Below are 14,694 nucleotides of genomic sequence, written 5' to 3' on the forward strand. Positions count from 1 at the left end.
GCCGGGGAGCAGCAACCCCCCGGTGCTGGGAGAAGCCACTCCCAGGACCTGCCTCTGCGCCACGGGGAAACTATTTAGGGTGGAGATGTTCGGGGAGGGCTCCCAGACGCTGGAGGTGTCCGGTCTGTTATACAGCAGGTGGGGCCAGCTCCACTCACATTCTTGGCTTTGCTTTTCTTCTCTCTTTTTTTTTTTTTCTGGGAAAAATCTTAAATGATCCAGAGATGAACCATGCCAGACCTCGCTACGCCATCGAACGCCCTGCATACTCAGTCAGCCTCTTCGATGAGGAGTTTGAGAAGAAAAGCAGAAGTTACCCCCTTGGGGAAAAACTGAAAAACCTTCTCAGGTAACACCAGCGCTGGGGCGAGTGGAAACCAGCTCCGGGCTGGAACTGGGATGTCATTTGGGCCTGGGGATAGAGTTCCCATTTTTATCTTGGGGAACCTCCGGGATCTTCAGGGCTTTGGTAGGTGAGAGGCGCAGGAGAAATGCAAATTGTTCTGCAGCAAGTGAAACTGGTTGCTCTTTCACTGCCTCTCCTGTTACGCTGCACAGCAAAGAAGCGGAACAGTTTGCAGTAAGGGCGTCTGGGATTTGGGATTCTGTTTTCCAAGGTTCTTTTAAAGGGGGGGGAAATAGTGATGTAGGTAGGGGTGTGTGGATTATTTCTTTAAGATTTCCAGCTGGGATTTCCTTTTATCAGCTGTCTGATTAAAAAATGACCTGGCTCTCCTTAAAGAAAGATTAATAATGGTGTAAATGAAGATTAATAACCTTGCTGATCACTGTCTTTGGGAATCCAGCTCCATTCATTCCTTGGGAAAAGGAAGTGATACAAGGAAAAGAGAACACACATGTGAGCAGGCAGAGATGTGAGATGCTGCCCATGTCAGCCCAGAAGCAACCTTCTTCTTTCAGGCACCCTCAGGGTTTTTTTTTGCTCAAGCACCTGAAAAAGTTCATCTTTGGCTCTGTGCAACTTCCCCACAAGTCTCTGAGCAGTGTTTCCTCCCAGGAGCTTGTCTATCCCCTACCTGAAGGGTACCAAGATATTGGAAGCTAAATCCTCCCCTCCATACAGGTTCTCCTTCCAGCCGTGGCAGCACTGGGGACCTCCCTGCAATAATCCTCCCTGGCTTGTATAGCTTGTTACCAGCAAGAGCCCTGCTCCCAGCAGGATTTGGTGTGGGAGAAAGGTTGAGACATCCCTAGGAAGATCCTTGCTTGCTCATTTCCCAGCTCACTTGCTTCCTTCCTCCTTTACTGATTTGCATGTTATTTTTCTCACCTCCTCTAGATGTTCCTCGTCCAGGTTCAAACTCATCCTCTTCAGCCTGTTCCCGATCCTTGTGTGGCTTCCCAAGTATAAAATCAAGGAGTACATCTTGCCTGATGTCCTCGGTGGGCTCAGTGCAGGGACCATTCAGGTGCCACAAGGTGAGTGAGACACGATGACTTTCTGGCTCCTTGAGAGGGGACAGCGCTTGGCCAGTTCTAGTAAAGATCTGCAGATGGCAGCTGAGCTCCAGTCTGGGGGGGTGTGGGTTAGCTACTGACATGTGTAAACCCAACCTGGTTCTCCTTGTATTTCTCAGTGGTGCCTCTCCCTGCCCTGTTTGCCCTCTCCTGCCCAAACACCAGCAGTCTGTGCTGGCTGCAGCACCTCCTCAGAGCAGATGTGTGAGCAGGGCACCGGGCCCCACCGCTGGCTGCACAGACCTGGGTGATGAGCCACTTCCCTTCTGTTTTCCAGGAATGGCCTTTGCACTGCTGGCCAATCTGCCTCCTGTCAACGGGCTCTACTCCTCCTTCTTCCCTTTGGTAACATACCTCTTCCTTGGAGGTATCCATCAGATGGTCCCAGGTAGGAGTCTGCAGAGCAGTCGCCTGCACGAGGCAGTTTGATCCTGGCTGGCAATCCACTGTGTGTGCCAGAATAGAGAGGTTTGGGCATGCTGGGGCTGCTGGGGATCCTGGACCCCCAATTCTGGCTGCACAGCAGGATCTCACCCCAATGAACCGCTGCTGCATCCTGCCATAGGGCTGGCTGCAGTGATGGGCTGGGTGATTCAGTCTGGACAGCTCAACCTGTCCAAGTGCCTTCCAGTACAGGATGCTCTCTAGAGAAAACTCCTGACATCACTCTGTTGTGCTGTAGGTACTTTTGCAGTCATCAGCATTATTGTTGGCAACGTCTGCAATGAGCTGGCTCCGGAGTCAGACTTCCAGTACTTCAACCACACTACCAACGAGACCAGTGTGAACACCACAGCCCTGGAAGCGGCCAGGCTGGAGATCTCGGCCACGTTAGCCTGCCTGACAGCCATCATACAAGTAAGGACCTGCTGCACTGCTTCTGCTGTGTCCTCTGGCCAGAGCTGACCCATGTGGAGTCAGCTGGGCTCCCTCCCTGGAGCAGAGGTGGTGGGTGCAGCAGCTAGACGAGGCCCCACTTTCCATGTGGATGATGCCTCAGCATACAGGTTTTGGGAGGGATCCTGCCCCAGCCGTGGTCTTGGTGTGAAATATGGACCAGACAAGGGTGAGGCCAGTCCCTGGGGCTGTGTCACAGCCAGTGATGACACCCCAACACCCTGCTCCAGGATGGTCTGCTCAGCCCAGCTGGTGCTGTGGCTGTGTGGGAGGGATGTGCCCGCTCTCCCAGCAGAGCAGCCTGCCCAACACGGGCACGTTGATGCTCTGCACTGCGCCCTTTCGGGTTGGCATCTCCTGATAACGCCTTGTCTGTCCTTCCCTAGCTGTGCCTGGGATTCGTGCAGTTTGGCTTTGTCGCTATCTACCTCTCAGAGTCTTTCATCAGGGGCTTCATGACAGCAGCAGGGTTGCAGATCCTCATCTCCGTGCTCAAGTACGTCTTCGGCTTGACAGTCCCATCTTACACCGGGCCCTTAGCTATCGTCTATGTAAGTGGGTGCTCTGGACAGGGTCTTTCCCTGCACCTCCTCCCCCGGTGACCATCACCCCGCAGGCATCACTGCCACCCATGTGAGGGACAGTGGGCCTTGGAACAGAGGAAAGTCTGGAGGGAGGGGGAATATGTCTGTCTGCACCACCCCCAGCCCAGCCCAGCTTTGCTCCCACCACTGTGTGTACAGCGTTACCTGATAGTTTCTAATGAGAAATAATGAAGTGGGTCTGGGCTTGGGGACAATATCAACCATGCCGCCTTACAGCAGGAGTCTGAAATGAATGTTAGCACCTGAACCTTTTCCTGTGAGCAGGTTTACCCATTCCTGAGCTTTCCTGCATCTTCCAAGGATGCCTCCTCCATTGATGCAGCTAGACTGGTATTTAATCAAACAGCACAGAGCCAAGGTGGATGCTGATGTCTCAGCAGGGTTTCTAGCACTTCTCTCACCCTATAGAGCCCTCATCCCTCAAGGTGTTTGCAGTCCATCATGGTAACAAGAGTTGTCCATTGTGCTGTCCACACTTCTCTGGTTCCCTGTGACACCTTCTCTTCTCTCCCCCTCAGACGTTCATCGACATTTGTAAAGGTCTGCCCAAGACCAACGTGGCCTCCCTGGTCTATGCCCTGGTCAGTGCTGTGCTCCTGATCATTGTCAAGGAGCTCAACCTAAAGTACATGAAAAAGATCCGGATGCCCATCCCCATGGAGATCATCATTGTAAGTGATGCAGGAGCTGCCCCTCAGACCCTGCAGAAGACAGTCCTTCCCCTCACCCTGGGACACCCAATTCTGCTCACAGAGTGCACATTCATGTGTAGCTCCTACATGGTGGGTGCAAGCCCACATGGCTCGGGGTCAGAAAGGGGCCATCCTCACAGATGATGCCCGCTTCATCCTTGTTAGACTGCACCAGCATCCTGGTGATGCTGGGGATGAGGAGGATAACTCATTCTGGGGAGGTTCTCTCCTTTCCTAGCCTGGATTTGATGCCAATTTTTTACTGCCAGCCCCAGGAACACAGCAAGCTCCTGAGAGGCCTCACACTGCTGCTTACTGCTCTCCTCTCTACTCTCAGGTGATAGCTGCGACTGCAATCTCTGGCAGCTTCCACATGCCCGAGAAGTACGGCATGCCAATAGTGGGGAAGATCAGCATGGGGTAAGTGCATGTGCAGGTCTGACTCAACTTCCAGACAATTTTCCTTCCTCCTCCTCCTCCTCCCGTAGCCTGGAAAACACCTCACTCTTCCCTGCTGTAGGACAGTCCCCTTCCAGGACTGTCAGGCAGCACTGCTGCACCCTGTTACACAATTGCCACCATCCACTCACACCATCCAGAGTGTAGACGTGGATTATGTCATTCCTGAACACAGGAGCTCCTCACACACTCCATCTCCCTCCAGACACAAGTGTCACAACTGCTTCTTGCCTCTGCTCTGAGTGCAGGTTCCCAGCTCCAACCCTGCCCCTGGTGAACAAGTGGAAGGACATGATCGGCACAGCTTTCTCGCTCGCCATCGTGGGCTACGTGATCAACTTAGCCATGGGGAGAACGCTGGCAACCAAGCATGGCTACAGCGTGGACCCCAACCAGGTAATGCTTGGTCTGGAAGGATGCAGTCCAGGACCATTCCTCTGGAAAGGAGAAGCTCGCTGCATGAGTGGGCAGCTTCCAAACGTGCTCTCCTGAAAACAGACGTGCTGCTCCCATGCACACAGGTTCAGGTGGCAGCTTGCCATGTGGGGGTCAAAAGGATATGGCCAATCCATCTTCCATGGATGAGAAAGGGCCTGAAAGAGGGAAGAAAGCCTTAGGCTGAGCTCTCTGCTTTGCTGTCCCACCAGACTTGAGGCTTCATCCCCGTGTGCTGGCACAGGCAGCATTTCTGCAGGTTGCTGGCACACGACGAGGCACATGTGTTTCTCCCTGAGCAAAGAAAGACCTGGATTCCTGGTGTGTCACCTAGATACTGTGAAAGGCAGGACATTAAATAATCCTCTTTTGTCATCACTGGCACAGTGGCAGCTTTCAACAACAGCCACGCATACCACACAAAGCCCTGCCCTGAGTGTGTCAACAGATGACGACGTGTTTATGTGGAATTGTGCTTCCAGGTTTCCTTGCTGTGCCAAAGCCTGTCCCAGCTCTTACTGGAAGGAAAGGGTCTGGGACACACTGTAGGGAACCCAGGTCCTTTCCCTGGCCATGCAAACCCCAGACAGGCACCCTTCCTGGCAGCAGGAAGGGCAGCTCTCCTTTTTGATGACCATGTTCCTCCATCTCCACAGGAAATGTTGGCCCTGGGCTGCAGCAACTTTTTCGGATCCTTCTTCAAAATCCATGTGATCTGCTGTGCTCTCTCCGTCACTCTTGCTGTGGATGGGGCAGGAGGGAAATCACAAGTTAGTACCTCCTCCTCCTCCTCCTCTCTTCCTTACGTGACCCTGCTTGAGCTGCTTGAGCTCTGGAGAAGCTCCAGCTACGAGTGCTTCGTGGGGCTGTTGATAAAGCAGAATTTCCCCCTCTTCCCACCCTCATTTTGTTCCCTGGATGGTTCTTTGGATCGGTCACAGATGTGGGGCTGTAAATCTGCATTCCCAGTCTGGGTCCCCTGACTGAGCAGAGCCAGGAGGTGAGGGAGGTTTGGGGTTATCTGTGTGATCTGCTCAACCCCAGCCTATCTCTCAGGCACAATCGTCTGCTCACATAAAATACTCCGGTGACCAGTTGTGCTGCCGGCTGAAGCAGCAGGAGAGGAAAGACCCAGAGGGGGTTTAGGAACACCCTCATGTTTGCTGAAGTGATTCCTTGCTTTTTCACAGGTGGCAAGTTTCTTTGTGGCCTTGGTGGTTATGGTGACGATGCTGGCTCTGGGCATCTACCTGGAGCCTCTTCCAAAGGTAACACAAACATCTGTGCAAACAGCAGCCATTGCATCACATACTCCACACACCCAAACGAAGGCACAGCCTTGCTCCCTAAACCCCTGATGCAAACCATGGCACAGCATGGCTTGTTCCTGGCCTGGGGTCCCGTCTGCACCGAGTCCCTGGAAGCAAGAATAGCTGAAATTACCACACTCATATCCAATGCATGCCACCTTTTCCCATTCCCTTGTGGCAACTGGACCAAGGGACACACCACAGAAAGCAGAATGTGGCACATCCACGCTGCTGGACATCCCAACTGATAAAATCCCCTCTCCTCCACAGTCTGTCCTGGGAGCTCTCATCGCTGTGAACCTGAAAAACTCCCTCAAGCAGCTGGCTGATCCCTTCTACCTGTGGAAGAAGAGCAAGCTGGACTGCGTGAGTGCCTGGGGATGGGTGGGAGGCAGAGGCAGGCTGAGCAGGTGATCCCCCCAGCAGGCTTTTGGGGGGTGGGATGGCTGTATGAATCCTTGCACAAGGTGGGTTTTGCTCTCCCAGTCCAGTCTCTCTTCCAATCCCTGTCCAACGAGGTCCCAAGCAGCAGAGGAGGCTGTCCTGCCCAGCTGAGCACTCTCACGCTTAGTGCACGTATCAGAGAGGCCTGAACTATTACCTGCTGTGTTTAAATGCCAATCAACTGCAGGAGCCTGTTTGCCCAGAACTAGCCAAACCGGCCCTGCTCAATATCTGGGAGTCATGACTTAAAAACTCACACAATAGCCCTCCGGGGCGAGGAGAGCCCTTCTCAGCGATAAGGACTCCAGGCACTGGTTGATGTATAAACCCAGGCAGGGGGTGCGGGGGAGTGAGAACGGAATTTGGAAGTGTCTGACATAAAAAGACAGTGTTTGAACAGGACTCCCACGGCTGAGTGGTGCGTGTGGACACTGAGCCAATATCCTGTCAGGTCCCAGACGAAGCGCCTTATCCGAGAAATCAGGAGTCCAAAGGGGCTGACCTGAGTCATCAAGAGCTTCCCCAAAATACTGTTCAAACAGGTGCTAGAGAAAGAGATGGGTCAGCAGCGCAGGCTGACTTCATGGGGGTGTGATCGTGACGTGAAGGTACACGCCAGCACGGGGCAGGAAGATGGTCCGTGCTTAGGGGTGATCCCGGCAGACTGCCTGGAACAGGGATGCTGAGCTGACCTGGGTGTGCAGCCAAGAACTGGCGGGGAGGAAGAGCCACTGATGGGAAGATGGGATGCTGGGTCAGAAATCGTTTGTGGTAATTGGAGGACATCTCTGAATTGAGTGGGTTCAGCTGATGCCTGGGGGTAGGATGGAAGGTCTCGGAGGGCTCTGGCAGTTTGTATGGGGGCAGATGAAGTCACAGAGCTCACAGAGGGAGCACAGGCAGTCCCCAGGGGGACCAAAGCCCCCAGGCCAAAGTCTAGGCAGACACCTGAGGGGATGGTGGGCTGAGCAGAGATGCACTGTACTGCCAGACGTAGTCACCACCATGGAGGTGAACGTCGGTCAGAAACCCCTTGGGCTCTGCCTGTGTGAGTTCCTTGTCCTCCACTGTGCAGCCAGACCCGTTGCCACGGCTGTTTCATTTCCCCTGAGCTGCTGGCACAAGCCCTCACTGTGCCGGGAGCGTGGGGACCAGGCAGATGCCAACAGAGTGAACTGCATTCCCTTGACCTTAATCTCCCTGGAATCTGAACTACATCCAGTGTCCTGGCCCAAAACCGGGGAATGCCATTTCTGGGTGATGTCAGACCATGGGTGTTCATTACCTCACGTCCGGTTGTGTTCCGTGCTAACTGCAGGGATCACACCACAGACACAGCCCAGTGTGGAGCCTGGATGGAGGGAAGCATGATGACTTGCCATTTATACGGGCCATGCATATAAATTAAGCTGCTGAAGTCATCAAAGTCCCCCTGCTTCGTCCAAGGTCAAAGTTAGGTTCCATCAGTCTTGCGGACGGGATTATAATTACCTGATAAGGATTCTCAGAGGGCATGTTTATGTGCTTAGGCAGGACTACTACTAATAGTAGGGAGATGCTTAAGTGCTAATATATAAAAACCAGCAAATGACAAAGCTCAGAGCTGAGAGGTGGAGCAGGTTCTGGTTTGCTCTGTCGTACTTCATCATCAAAACCTGCTCCGTGTTCAGGGCAGTCGCAGGAGGTGTTCAGGAGGTTCTCAGATAGGTGCTGGTTCCTCCTGAACTGCTCTGACTGATAGCAGGAGTATTCTGGGAGCAGTTTCATAGAATCATAGAATATTACTGAGCAGCCTTTCCTTGCCCAGATTGGCTGATGCTTTGTGAGCTGACTCAGCCGTTCGTGCTGCTGTGAGGAAATGCACTGGCTGCTTTTAGAACTGAAAGACTGGGGCTTCTGGCAAGCTTCCCAGCAGTGATGCTTCCCATGAAAGCATGCGATGAACTGTGTAACCAGAAAGGAAAGGCTGAGTGAGCTGGGACTGTTCAGCCTGGAGAGAAGACTAAGGGGGGACCTTATTAATGGTTATCAATTATGGGATGCAGGGGGAATGGCCAGCCCCTTTTCAGTGTCTGTGGGGACAGGACAAGGGGCGATGGGCTCAAGTTGGAGCACAGGGAGTTCTACACCAATCTGGGGAAGAACTTTTCCCCAGTGAGGGTGAGGGAGCCCTGGGACAGGCTGCCCAGGGGGTGTGGAGTCTCCTTCTCTGGAGAGATTCCAGCCCCGTCTGGACACCGACCTGTGTGACCTGTCCTAGGCACCCTGCTTTGGCAGGGGGTTGGACCCCATGGGCTCTGGAGGTCCCTTCCAACCCCTGTGATTCTGTGATTCTGTGATTCTCTTTCCACAGCTGGTCTGGCTGGTGAGCTTCCTGTCTGCTTTCTTCCTGAGCCTTCCCTACGGAGTTGCTGTGGGTGTGGGATTTTCTGTGCTGGTCGTGGTTTTCCATACCCAGTTGTAAGTACCAGTGTAGCTACCAAAAAACCAAAAGAGAAAGGGAGGAAAAATCAATAAACGAATGAAAATCTCCCCATTTCAGAATAAATGAGAGATTGCTTTTATACCCGACCTCTGACCCATGTTGTGAAGGAACGTGTGGCAGGAGCCTGGGGGAGTGCAGGTGTCCTGCTCAGCCCCTGGAATGTGCAAACAGGAATGGCAGGCGCTAATTTACTGCCTGCATTCCCACTCCTGCGCGCGGTCGGCGATGTGCACATCCCAAGGCAGGGGGAAGCCTGCAGGTATTTTACTCTGGCCCGAAGAGATACCTGTGTGGTTCCCAGCAGAAAATCCTGCTCAGAAAAAGAAAGAGCCCTGTGTATGTGCAGAGACCAGCGTGAAGTTTGCACACTGTTTTTAGTCCCCCAAAGCCACTTATTAGTATTTCCCAGTCTGGGATCAGAACCCCCTGACTCTTTCTTTGCCCTGCAGACCCTGCGGGGGTGAAATGTAGGTATTTTCATAAAGCAAAATTTCAAGTCCTGCTATGGAATGTGAAACCCAACAGTTTTCTTCCCCTGCAACATTCACTCTAACTCAGATCACCTCTTCTCTCCTAGCCGTAATGGCTCTGCCCTGGGCCAAGTAACTTCCACTGACATCTACAAGAACCCTAAAGCCTACAGCAAGGTAAGCAGGAGCTAAAGCATCCTCTGAGAAAACACTGTTCTTTGCTTCTGGTACCCAGTGTGGTCAGGAAACTTAAGTCCACATTTCTCTCTCAGTGAGGTTGTTTCAGGGGTGGCTGGGGAGCCACTGGTCAGCCCGTCCTTCCCAGTTACCTGCTGCCCAAACTCCCAGCCAACCCCCTGCTCCCAGCTGCCCCCTATCACCCCTGGTTTGAGCTCTTGTCTCTGTTGCAGGTACATGAACTCAATGGGATTAAAATTGTGACCTACTGCTCGCCACTGTATTTCGCCAACTCGGAGATATTCCGGGAGAAGATTGTAGCCAAGGTGAGCAGTGCCCTGAGACACTTCTGTCTGCAGCTGATCCCAGACAGCCCTCGCTGGGAAATGGGGAGAAAGAAATGGTGGAGAAGAAATTGTAGAGAAGGGACTTTCTCCAAGAAATCTCTCTCTCTTTTCCACAGACCGGGGTGGATCCTGGTAAAGTGTACTTAGCCAGGAAGAAGTACATGAAACGGCAGGAGAAGGGGACAGCACAGCCACCAGCAAAGCTACCGAAATTCCTACTGGGGCAGAACAAGGTAACTTGGTTCAGGTTCCCCTGTTGATAAGGACCCAAGTCCCCATCAAACAGCCCCTTTTGATGAAGGATTTTCTGCACCTCTTGCCTCCTTTCCTTCCCACCCATATCTCCATCCCTCCCAAGAGCCAAAACCTTAGGAAGCAGGAGAACTGGCAATGGCTGGGAGCAAGAAAGCCTCACAGCAGGCTAGGATGGAAACACGGAGAACCATCTGCTAGAACTGGGGCTTGCCCTCTTTCTCTAAGGATGCATCTACGTCAGCATCCCAGTCCAAAACTGCCCTCTTGAAGCACTTTTCCCAGTCATCCCAGCTTTGTTTGTTTGCATTGCTAGAGCAGTCTTCAAGCATGTGAACGGGAATTGTTTAAAATTAACCTAACACCCTCCAACCCCAAAGGACATCCAGCCTAGCACCAGGCTGGGGTCAGTCCAGAGGAAAACACCTCATGCCACTAGATACTTTAGGTGCATTCAGGCCTCAGGATCTCAACGAGTCCTGATAGCTGTGCTCAGTGTCTGGACAGGTCCCACCTGTATCTGGGTGTAGGAAGGGAGTATTTCTCCCAGTGCATCCTGCCCTGACTGCATCTCTGCTTTGCTGTAGACCTTGTCTTTGCAAGAACTCCAGAAAGACTTTGAAAGCACCTCTCCAACAGATACCAATAACAACCAGACGACCGCCAACGGTGCCAGCATCTCCTATGTCACGTTCCGTCCCCCCACCAATGGTGCTGGGCAGGTGCACAGCCGCAGTGAGCTGGGCAGCAGCGCTACTCTGCAAGGAAGCACCTTCAGTGTCACGCCTGCAGCAGATGTTGATCCTATGATGACAGCACCACCCTATGTCAGCTTCCACACCATCATCCTGGACATGAGTGGAGTGTGTTTTGTTGATCTCATGGGCACAAAAGCGCTGGGCAAGGTTAGTTCTGCACTGCCAACATAGCTAAGAAATGTAGATCCGATAGGCAGTTTGTTTGGCTTCCTCCTTCAGCACCCCCAGGACACAAAGCTGCAGAAGTAGTGTTACTAATCCTCTCTCTCCCCTCTCATCCCTTCTAGTTGTGCTCCAGTTACCAGAAGATTGGGATTAAAGTGTTCTTGGCAAACGTGCATGGTAAGAATCCAGGAAGAACATATTTTGTCCTGACAGACAAGAGATCTTTCTGCACTCTTTACACAAACTCTGCAACCTGTCAGCCTTTAGCTGGACCAAACAGGAGCAGATGAAAGAAAAGAACAGAAGGAAGGAAAAAGAAACTCCACTCTGTGTGTGTGAAATCGGTCATCTCGCTGGGGAAGTGATATGACTGAAACATCCCCACATTTAGCATGTAGGAAAAGAGATCCCTACACTCCCCTTTCTGTCATGTTCCCTCTGCACCCCAGCCCAGACAGCTCAGAGGACCACTGTCATCCCTGTGCACTCTCAAAGGTTTCCTCCCTTCCTTCTTTGGCATCCTTCTTGTTCATGTGCTTCTCCTTTCTTCAGCCCAAGTGTACAACGACATCAGCACAGGTGGAGTCTTTGAGGAAGGAGGCCTGGACCGAAGCCACATCTTCCTGACAATCCATGATGCTGTTCTCTTTGCACTGGCAAATATCAAAGAAGTTGCCCACCCACCCATCTCAGAAGAGGTGAGTTTGGTCCCTGGTCTTTGTCCAGCTCCCAGTGCTGTACTATTAGGTTCGCATGCCGTGTCAGCACCTAGGGAGAATAACAGCTCAGTGCTGAACCTAATAAAGCTTCTTGTTTATCTGGAGTGGTAAAGGTCCAAATCCGACAAAACGTTTCATCTCTGAATTCTCATGTCCAGCCCAAGCACCCACTGACTGAACTGATTTCAGTGGGGATTCAGGAGTGTAAGTGTCTTCTGCAACCCCCTAGCTGGGAGATGACTGTCACCCCAGCCTGGAGAAGCCAAAAGAGCAGTTCCAGCATGACCCACCCCCACCCCAGTGTGGTGTTGGTTGGGACATGCACCTGCACACAAAGGCAGAATTCCATCAGGAATGAAGGTGAAGCACATGCACCTGTCCTTCACTAGCCCCGGCACCCACGAATGCCTCCCTGGGTGGGAGGAGAAAAGGCGGCGGCAGGAATGCGACACATGCTGACAGTACAGGGTGAGACAGGCTGTTTCCCCAAGTGAGGATTGGTTTATTGCATGATAACTGGAGTTGGAAGCGGGGCAGTGTTAACCAGTTATCTCAGGAGAGTGAGTTAAGCTATCTCGGCACAGAGATATGTAAATGCCAGCTCAGTCAGAGGAGATAAACAGTTGGGAAAAGATTCCTTCTGTGCACTTCCCTTTGGCCACAGGTGATGTTTTCAGCCTGGGTTAGTGATTTCGTTTCCATTTGTTTCAACCCCACACTCCACTAATTTGTGGGTTTGATCCTTCCCTGCACAGAGGCTGAACCAGACAGAGCTCTCCATCTATGACGAGTCCGTGGATGAAAGCACTGCAGAGTTCAAGAACTTGGAGGAGGTTAGTCCTGGTGCCTGGGGTCACTTGTTCTGCTGTGGGCATAAGGAGAAAATCAGAAGTTGTGGCTGGGATTGATTAGCTGGGAAGTCCCCTGTGACACTGCCAGGCAAACTGCTGGCAGCAGTAATGCTTTGAAAACAACGTACTGCAAAAGTAAGTTACAATCGCTTCCACGAGGAGCTCTGGTGGGGACCTGGGTGAAGGAGCAGCTAGGCTACCCCTCAGGGGAGTCCTTCACTCCACTCGGAGCCACCTATCTCAGGGTCACAGTCAGACCTGTGGCCTCCATACACTGGGATGAACTTGGAGCACTGGGTTTAGCTCTAGCCCAAAAGAAGGGTCAGCAGTTGAGTTTCCAGCACAGCCATAGCTAACGCTGAGGTGACCACTACCTGCTGGCCCCACGTCCCTGCGAGGAGGTCGCTTCCAACGCTGAGCTTCCCCATGCTATTGGGGTGCAGCTGGAAGCAGAGCAGTCTCCCCACCATCAGCATTCCTTTCTGGAGGGGGGTTGGGAAGGGTTGGAGCTTCTGGTGGCCTTTCTCTGTGTCCTCCAGTGCCTTCTGAGCCACGGCATCAGCCCTAACGCAGCGTGCTTTGTGTGCCCCTTAGGAGATGTTCGGAAGCATGTTCCACTCAGAGACCCAGACGGCTCTGTGAGCGCACAGGGAGCATCAGCGTGTGGGCAAACCCTCCTGGATAGACTCCTCTCTCCCATCCCTTCATGAAGAGCTGCACTTCTACCTGGGGATACAAGAAGTTTGCAAAGCAATTGGCCATCACACCTCTTGAATGGATAAATTCCTCCCTCCTTCCCACTCTGCTTCTGGTATTCAGAGCAGTGGAGTCTGGAGGAGGTGACAGAAACCCAGGGAAGCAGGAACTCAGGAAATGCCATCTCATTAATTACTGAAGAGAGGCGAGTTCATCTGAAGGCAGGTGCCTGAACACACGGGGCGATTAGTCATTATTGCCACGCGCTCTCCTTGTCTCTTCTGCCCACAGAGGAGTTACACCATTTGGGCATCCCCCTTCTTTCTCTCCCGGCCTTCCCCTCTCTCCTTGAAGAAGTGAAATACAAGGAAACACTAAAAAGCCTTTCGTGGCTTCGACTCACAAGCCAAAGGAACTCATGCAAGGTGCAGGCGATGCAGCTTTGTAAGGTAACGCTGTTCTAAAACGTGCACTGAGCTCTGGGGTGTCTGCACAGCAAGTGCAACCCCATGAGTGTCCCTGCTCGCAGCACCGTCACCCCTCTCCCTCAACCCCCCCTGCCCTGCTCTCTGCACCCCAGAAACTGCTGCCCCAACCCAGGGCTGTATCCCAGATGTCCTGAAGACCTCGGTACTCTGTCTCAGCGGGGCTGCTTTATGGATTACAATGTAATTATTTTATTTTTTCTAATTGCTATTACTAATAGGACTAGTTTGTAATCAGAAATAAGAACTCCTTGTTAGCCTGTGTTACGTGCACGTATTGTCCTGCCTGCCTGGTGGGGTGAGTACGTGTTCAGAAGACCTGGCTCCAGTTCGAACGCCCTCTGAAGATTTTTAGGACTTCCTTTTTTAACCTCATCGAACAGCACTTCAGATAAGGCTCCTAGACTGTGAGTGGCACAAAAGCACTCGTCCCAAGGGTATGCTGGCTCTTCCCATCCTCTTCTTGAGCGGAACAACTCAAAGATTTAACCTGGAACATGGACGAGTGCTCTGAGGAAAGATGTTTTTCCCCACTTGTTTTGATCACAAGGGGTAAATTCAGGGACAGGGAAGGAAGCCCCTTCTGCACACTCTTCATAAAGCCATAGATCAGAGCAGTAAAACTGAAATTTGAGCGTGTTTGATTCCTGCAAGTAGGGAGAAGCTCAAGTGACACCCCGTGGCTCCCAGTGACAAGCTCTCAAAATGGTCACTTGTGCTCCAAGAGACACCTCTTGTATGGCAGGTGGGATTTCCATCCCAATTCACTCCGACCTGTTTGACAATTCCCCTTCAGGTTCACCACAGACTGATGCTACCAGGACCATCTACCTCCCAGGCAAACCAGCCTGCCTCACCAACCCAGAGACAGACAGCTGAGATCTGAATCATTTCTGTAAACCTGACGTTCTTTCATATTTGAGTGATGCTATTGACAACTGCTATTTTAGTTTCCCTCTCCATGCCTT

At 52.3% G+C, this 14,694-nt stretch overlaps 1 protein-coding gene across 1 annotated transcript; it reads left to right on the forward strand.

Annotated features, from left to right (window-relative positions):
• Positions 1–224: 224 nt before the first annotated feature.
• Positions 225–13,187, forward strand: SLC26A9 (solute carrier family 26 member 9; the record flags this gene model as incomplete). The annotated part of the gene is made up of 20 exons (XM_084275853.1): positions 225–349; positions 1,301–1,440; positions 1,757–1,867; positions 2,162–2,337; positions 2,763–2,927; positions 3,500–3,652; positions 4,011–4,093; positions 4,381–4,528; positions 5,224–5,337; positions 5,758–5,835; positions 6,148–6,243; positions 8,675–8,781; positions 9,384–9,453; positions 9,687–9,779; positions 9,917–10,033; positions 10,640–10,957; positions 11,098–11,152; positions 11,528–11,673; positions 12,450–12,527; positions 13,140–13,187. The coding sequence occupies 20 exons, from the start codon at positions 225–227 to the stop codon at positions 13,185–13,187; spliced, it is 2,421 nt and encodes an 806-aa protein (XP_084131979.1).
• Positions 13,188–14,694: the final 1,507 nt, after the last annotated feature.

Source organism: Gallinula chloropus, assembly GCF_964237585.1.
Source record: "Gallinula chloropus genome assembly, chromosome: 27".
Classification (NCBI taxonomy): Eukaryota; Metazoa; Chordata; class Aves; order Gruiformes; family Rallidae; genus Gallinula; species Gallinula chloropus.